Source organism: Schistocerca serialis, chromosome 9, assembly GCF_023864345.2.
Source record: "Schistocerca serialis cubense isolate TAMUIC-IGC-003099 chromosome 9, iqSchSeri2.2, whole genome shotgun sequence".
NCBI classification, from domain to species: domain Eukaryota; kingdom Metazoa; phylum Arthropoda; class Insecta; order Orthoptera; family Acrididae; genus Schistocerca; species Schistocerca serialis.
In genome coordinates this window covers 402,443,556-402,451,116 of record NC_064646.1, presented here as the reverse complement: position 1 = coordinate 402,451,116, position 7,561 = coordinate 402,443,556, and the positions used below count along the sequence as shown (strand labels likewise).

Below are 7,561 nucleotides of genomic sequence, written 5' to 3'. Positions count from 1 at the left end.
AGAAAGGAAGAGGAGGAGGTGAAGAGGCGGGTGTAGCAGCGGCACGAGGGGGAGGCAAGAACAATCCGGCAGCTGGCGCGGCGCGTGCGTGGCACCTGGCCCGCAGCGGCCGGCCGTAATGAGGCCGTCACGCGAGCCCCTCCCACTGATCCGTGGCGCGTGGCGGAGAGTGGGCGGCGCGCCGGAGGGGCGCCGGCCGGGCCGGCCAGCGCGGGGAGGAAGCGGCCGCCGCCATGGCAGGCCGGGGAGGCGGCGGCGCCTCGCGGGCGGGCAACCCGCCGCGCAAACTCAGAGCTTCCGCGCCGGGACTACTGCGTCTGCGATATCTGGCCAAGTGCACCCCTATGTACATGGGTGTCCCCAGGGGAGGGGGTGAGGGGGGAGAGGGTCAAGAGCGCTTACCCCCTCCCGCGTAAGGAACGACTTGAAGTGGAATGATTAGATAAAATTAATTGTTGGTAAGGCGGGTGACAGGTTGAGATTCATTGGGAGAGGCCTTAGAAAATGTAGTCCATCGCCAAAGGAGGTGGTTTACAAAACACTAGTTCGACCTATACTTGAGTATTGCTCATCAGTGTGGGAGCCGTACCAGATCGGGTTGACAGAGGAGATACATAAAATCCAAAGAGCGGCGCGTTTCGTCACAGGGTTATTTGGTAAGCGTGATAGCGTTACGGAGATGTTTAGCAAACTCAAGTGGCAGACTCTGCAAGAGAGGCGCTCTGCATCGCGGTGAAGCTTGCTGTCCAGGTTTCGACAGGGTGCGTTTCTGGATGAGATATCGGATATATTGCTTCCCCCTACTTATACCTCCCGAGGAGATCACGAATGTAAAATCAAAGAGATTGGAGGCCTTCCGGCAGTCGTTCTTCCCGCGAACCATACGGGACTGGAACAGGAAAAGGAGGTAATGCAGTGGCAAGTAAAGTGCCCTCCGCCACACACCGTTGGGTGGCTTGCGGAGTATAAATGTAGATGTAGATTTAGAAATCCGGATAAAAGCTTCTTATTGATTACAGAATTTCTAGCAATGATTGCATGCGGCTCAACGAAACTATCGAGCGCATCGGGAGATACTGTACCTACGTCGGTACTACATATGTTGTTTGTTTATAGTGTGAAATCCATTGCAACCATATTCCATCAGAGCTTCTTTTCATACATCACTTTTATTTATGGCTATCGGTTTCAAGCGGTACCTAAATGTGATCAGGCTATTATCAGAAAATACACTGGTTGTGTCTTCCAAGAGTCGTCAGCGCATTTTCTGTCGATTTTGGGCATCCATTTTCACATTTTGTCGCTGAAGTCAGCCCAAACAATTACTGTTTGTCACGTCTTTCATACGACGCCTATTGTCAACAGAAAGCGCCGATTTCTTTCCTGTTACGAACAAAATTATTTTTAAATTGGAATTTTATATTCCTATTGATATAGAGGTCCCAGATTAGTCTAGTACGATGTTTGTTTGATCGATATATATTAATAGGGACACTAAGACATGAAGAATAAACAGCAACCCATCAGTGACTCAGTAGCGCTGCATGCTTGGCGGTAGCAATAGCGCAGGCGGGGGAGAATCCTGTCGCTGCTGCAGTATTGGTTATTCCTCGAGTTTTGCTGTCGCTATTAATAAACATCGAAAAAACAAATATCGCGCGCTTGAGTAATGTGGCAGCACCTAAGCGAACAGGCGCGTAATATTCCTTCTCAAAAGAATATTGTTTCTGATGGGAAACAAACCGACGCTTTCGACAACATTGGGTGTCGCATGAGAAACGTGACTAACACTGTATGTTTCGGCTGACCCCAGCTACACAATACAGAAACGAAATTTTAAATACCTGCTGAAACACCAGAGAAAATGCGTCAGACAACTCGTTTGTATATAATATTTAGTTGGAACATAATTTTTACTTACGCAGAAAGATCGTAAACGCTATTATTCAAATAGGATATACTTTTATTTTGTTAAATTTGTGCATGGTCGTCATGTTATGGAATTGTGTCAGAGACATAGCTTGTTTTTTAAATTTTTATATTTGGTGAAAATTTGACTTAATTTCCGTGTGAATAATTCTGAGGCTGTATGAGTGATATCCAAAAGCCACTAACAAATTAAAGGCTGGAACATAGGCTATCGTTGTCTCTTAGCGTGGACTGCAGGTATTATAGATACGGCTGCTGTTTGATATGCCTCAGCCTGTAGAAATGGCTACTCGTGAAATGTGCATAGAAAAAAACTTGTAACGAGTAAAGTAATCTCAGTAACTAGTACACTGAATATCAAAATACATGTCATGCAGCCGTTACAGACTTTCGGAGAGAATCTTAAGAGTAACGTCATAACATTAACAAAAAGCCATAACTATCAACTGAACATAAGCCATAACAACGTTGCTTGATCCTAGATTCAAGAATATTAACATGTTAGAATGCAATCAAAATTATCAAAGATTTGTTTTCATCTGTTACAATGATTGTTGGTCAGAATGGATAACATCCAGGTTGCGTTGCAGGAAAACAAAAAGGGAATCTGATTTGTGGAGTGAACACTTTAAAGTAACATAAAAAAGTATTATTTTCAAATTGGAATAGAAACGGAGCTACAATGACAGCTCGGTTGTTATGTGAAAGATGGCCTTCTTGATCTTAAACAAGATCCCGTTTGAAGTACGGTATTATGTCAGCGCTACTACCTATCCAAAACTACAAAAAATTGCATTTAATTATTTTAGCTGTATAGCTACGGCATCAGGTATTGAAAGACTGTTCTGAAAAGCAGGATATGCTGTCCATCAACAACGCAGTAGACTGCGGGGCAAATTTCTGTCGAAAATATTATTTTCACCGTCTGTACACAAATAGTAATGGGACGTCTGATATTAATTATTATTGTATTTAGCGATTAATAAATATGGTATTATATGTATCCGTATGCTGATACACTGATTTTTGGGATCGATTAACGTCTGCTATCGATGTTTAGAGATCGATAATGAAATCTGAATTAGTCAGTGACATGCCCACGTCATACATTCATATACGGTAACTGGTATCGATACGGTATCTAAAATATAATCGACGTTTCGATAGCACTGACACAACAAAGTATCGATACCGTTAGCAACGTAACGTTTTGATTTGTTTGTTGAACGCAAAAGTTCGTACTTAGAATCCTAACCGACATACGTATACTGCGCTATGTTTTCGTGATGCTTCTTCAGTATAAAAACGGTGTATCACTATAAGCTCATCTTAAGACAGTAGCACTCATTTACAATATTTTTTTATTGATAATAGCAGTAAATTTGAGTACAATGAAGAAAAAGCAAATTATGAAACGACACACTTCTCCGATTGGTGAATTTATTTATTTACGATCGTGATTACGGCTATCGTTGCGTTCTCGAGTAACAGCTTAACACCTAGAGCCCTCAGAGAACGGGAACGCACTTTCGAATTTATGTAATTTTTTCTTTGGACAGATAACTTCGTTGACAACTATTTTAGAAATGTTAAAAAATATAATATTCGCAGATAATGTCTCACATCTCGCAAGAATATGTGAATACAATCTCATATTTCAGAACTGTCTTCTGGTGGCGATGAAAAAAGCTTTAATTAACTAGCAGGTGTCATAAAATTATTTTACATCAGCCTTGTGGCAACGTTCTTACTGCAGCATTTATATAGTAGTGCATCACCAAAGCTGCCGTCAGTAGCAGTTTGCAATAATATAGTCAACAATAAAACACGCGAACTTCATTAAACAATATTAAAAATTAACGTGTCAAATGGCAGATATTCTTTCAACCAAATTTTTCAGTAATTTGTTAATTATAAAACTCCATAACATCCGTAATTGCATTAATTTCCCATAAATGTTTTTCCTTTTCAATAAATAAAGAAATAAATTAATATTCTTTCTTCATACGCTGAGATACGGTTACAATTATGTAAACATCATTCATAATAATCTGTGCGAGTTCTCTCTGGAGTCGCAAAGAGAGTAATGACAACACTTTCGTGTGAAATGCCATAGGTTAAAACACGTCCCCGTAGAAATTTCATTTGTTTCTATTGAATCACGGCGGTTTTTGTACGCACGTTTCATAGGTGTCTTAGTAATTCGCATTTGATATCTAGAATGGATTTGGCTTACAGCTTCGTAGAGAGAAATGCAAAGCTGTTCCGCATATTTATCAATGCGCAGAGGAAACCGGGAAATAGCCAGTGCAATTTTTTTAGCGCTTTATCGTATTGCCTAGTATCTGTTTTAATAAATCGTGATTCGGCAGCGTTGCGAAATGACTTCCTTCTACGCTAAAGTGGAACTGTAGCCAGAATCATCGAATTCGGAACAGTGATGTGCAGCAAATAAATCGCACTTTGAATTATTTCTGATGAGGAAATTTTGAGGTTTCTACTTTCAAGTGTCATGTATGTAAGTAATATTCGTCCTTAGTGAAGCTAAAATATTAATTTCACGTACGCTGTCTCCATGCCGTAAGTACAGGTTCTTATTGTGACTACTTTAAAATGAACGTAGTGGTTTAGAGGTGTGTATAATCTGAAGGTGCCAGCCGTGGTGGTCGAGCGGTTCTAGGCGCTACAGTGTGGAACCGCGCGACCGCTACGGTCGCAGGTTCGAATCCTGCCTCGGACATGGATGTGTGTGATGTCCTTAGGTTAGTTAGGTTCAAGTGGTCCTGAGTTCTAGGGGCCTGATGCCCTCAGAAGTTAAGTCCCATAGTGCTCAGAGCCATTTGAACCATTTTTGAATCTGAAGGTAATGAGGCATCCAGATGGGAAGAAGGAAACGAAATGAAACTTCATGGGTTGAGGGAATACGTGATGTTATTTCGGTGGTTACAATATCTAGTCAAATTTACAAGAACTCGCAAGTATGAGACCACTTACCAAAATAACGCTGCAACCCCCATCCCCCTCCTCCACCCCTCCTGGCCTTGATCAATGTACTGCTTCGGTTGGGAAGTGTGGCAAAGCCGTTATATCCTCTCCAAGCCGGTCCATAACTGTTGCAGCTGGTCGTTGATATCCTGAACACCGAAACTGGGTGGGAGTTGATATCCGAGATGGTTGCACACATTGGGCAGATGTGGGACCTTGCTGAACACATGACTACCTCAACATCACGGAGGCAGTTCATAAAAACACGCGACGTTTGTGGACGACGTGACTGTGTCAAGCGCTACGCTGCTAATTCAAACATTACAGGATTCTTTTTCCTATTCATCTGCATTTATTTACATTTATCTATACTTAGAGTTGTCTTCCTACCTCTCCCAAAGTGGGCCGGCCGCGGTGGTCTAGCGGTTCTAGACGCTCAGTGCGGAGCCGCGCGACTGCTACGGTCGCAGGTTCGAATCCTGTCTCGGGCATGGATGTGTGTGATGTCCTTAGGTTAGTTCTAAGGTTTGGGGGACTGATGACCACAGAAGTTAAGTCCCATAGTGCTCAGAGCCATTTGAACCATTTTTTTCTCCCAAAGTGGTGTTCCGTCACCCACCAAACATCCACAACATCCTACTCCACCCTCACGTGATTCCTAAGCCCAACCTGTTGAAAACTAGTACCAAGACACTGTCGCAACGGAGGAAACAGAAAAGTACGCAGGATGATTGTGAATACCGTTGTGCTGTCAGCGTTCCCTCCGTCACTACTAGCCCTAACACGAAGTCATACCCGATGGATCATCCCACCATGCAAGAACTAACACGGCCGTGCCTTCCCAATGCATTGGGGAAAGGAACTCCCTCCAGGTCGCCGCCATAGCCTGCAGACGATTATCAGCCGAGGTACTACAGAACCGCGATTCATCGCTGAACACAATTCATCTACATCTACATTTATACTCCGCAAGCCACCCAACGGTGTGTGGCGGAGGGCACTTTACGTGCCACTGTCATTAACTCACTTTCCTGTTCCAGTCGCGTATGGTTCGCGGGAAGAACGACTGTCTGAAAGCCTCCGTGCGCGCTCTAATTTCTCTAATTTTACATTCGTGGTCTCCTCGGGAGGTATAAGTAGGGGGAAGCAATATATTCGATACCTCATCCAGAAACGCACCCTCTCGAAACCTGGCGAGCAAGCTACACCGCGATGCAGAGCGCCTCTCTTGCAGAGTCTGCCACTTGAGTTTGTTAAACATCTCCGTAACGCTATCACGCTTACCAAATAACCCTGTGACGAAACGCGCCGCTCTTCTTTGGATCTTCTTTATCTCCTCTGTCAACCCGATCTGGTACGGATCCCACACTGATGAGCAATACTCCAGTATAGGTCGGCATTCATTAGCAGTTCGTGGCACCCAGCCACGCCACTACTCCAAACGCAGCCGTTTGTGTTATGGTGTCGACGACAGCCTACGTCTTCTTTTTTTGCTTGCTCCTGTATTTCGCAGTTTTCGCAGGGTTGGCACGGTTACAATGGGATTTGGCGTGGTTAATTTGAAGGGGTTACCGGATGTCCTTCCTGCCACCACCCCATACCCTCCATCCCTATCCCCCTCCCCCCTCTCCCTCCTTTCCGTCCTCCCCCTCCCCTTCCCCTTCTTCACTCCCCCTCCCAACTGCAATGACCACTGTGTCCGCATGGCTCTGTGATCAGAGCATCTGCCTAGTAAGCAAGAGACCTGGCTTCGAATCCTGGTTTGACACAAACTTTCAGCCTTACTTATTGTTACTTATTGATTTCAATTAATAGCCGCTCGCAGCCAGTGTCTGTAGTTTCTAATTCATAATGGCTCGCCGCGCTGTTTGAGGCGCCATTGCACGAACTGCGCGGCCCCTCCCGCCGGAGGTTGGGGCCTCCCTAGGGTGCGTGTGTCTGTGTGTGTGTGTGTGTGTGTGTGTGTGTGTGTGTGTGTGTGTGTCGTTCTTAGCATAAGTTAGTTTAAGTAGTTTGTAAGTCTGGGGACTGATGACTTCAGCAGTTTGGTCCCTTAGGAATTCACACACATTTGAACATTTTTTTCATAATGGTTCCTGGATCAAAATGGTGTCTGTCCTTGCAGATAGGTCCGAAAGAATACACACTAATTATGTATACAGGATGATATTTTCCACCGCGTAAAAACGCTAGGAATTGATCGACGAGAGAATACGGAATAAAAGGTCTAATGAACTTACGTCCGGAAATGCATGGTTTCCATGCTAGAGACGATCTCTTGTTACAGAGACTGCGGTCTAATACGCGCTGTACGATGCAGCCACAGGTAGGGTATGCATGGTTTCCTCCTAGGTGGTGGTACTGTTCTTCATACGTCATGCCCTAGCGCCCTCTCCTACTATAGTAAATGGTAATGTTGCGTCCGATTCACTTCTCTTGCTGACTCACCTTGTAGTGGAGGTGATATAGTGTTTTACACTATGGTTCTGTATTCGAATAGAGCGCTCCCCTACATGGCGTTTACTTACGGAAAGGCAAAGGGCGACGGACGGCGGGCAGCAAGGTTGTATCAGGAGACTTGTCCCCGTCTACAACAACCACAGCATTCAGTATACTTCATGGTGTCTGTTCTTTCGGACATGCCCGA

General features: G+C 44.4%; 1 protein-coding gene across 1 annotated transcript in view; it reads left to right on the top strand.

Annotated features, from left to right (window-relative positions):
• Positions 1-233: 233 nt before the first annotated feature.
• The window catches only part of LOC126419656 (protein lin-28 homolog), a 93,503-nt gene continuing 86,175 nt past the window's right edge, over positions 234-7,561 (top strand). The window contains exon 1 of the mRNA XM_050086845.1: positions 234-372. Coding sequence (XP_049942802.1) covers positions 234-372 — 139 coding nt within the window. The remainder of the gene's footprint in view (positions 373-7,561) is intronic.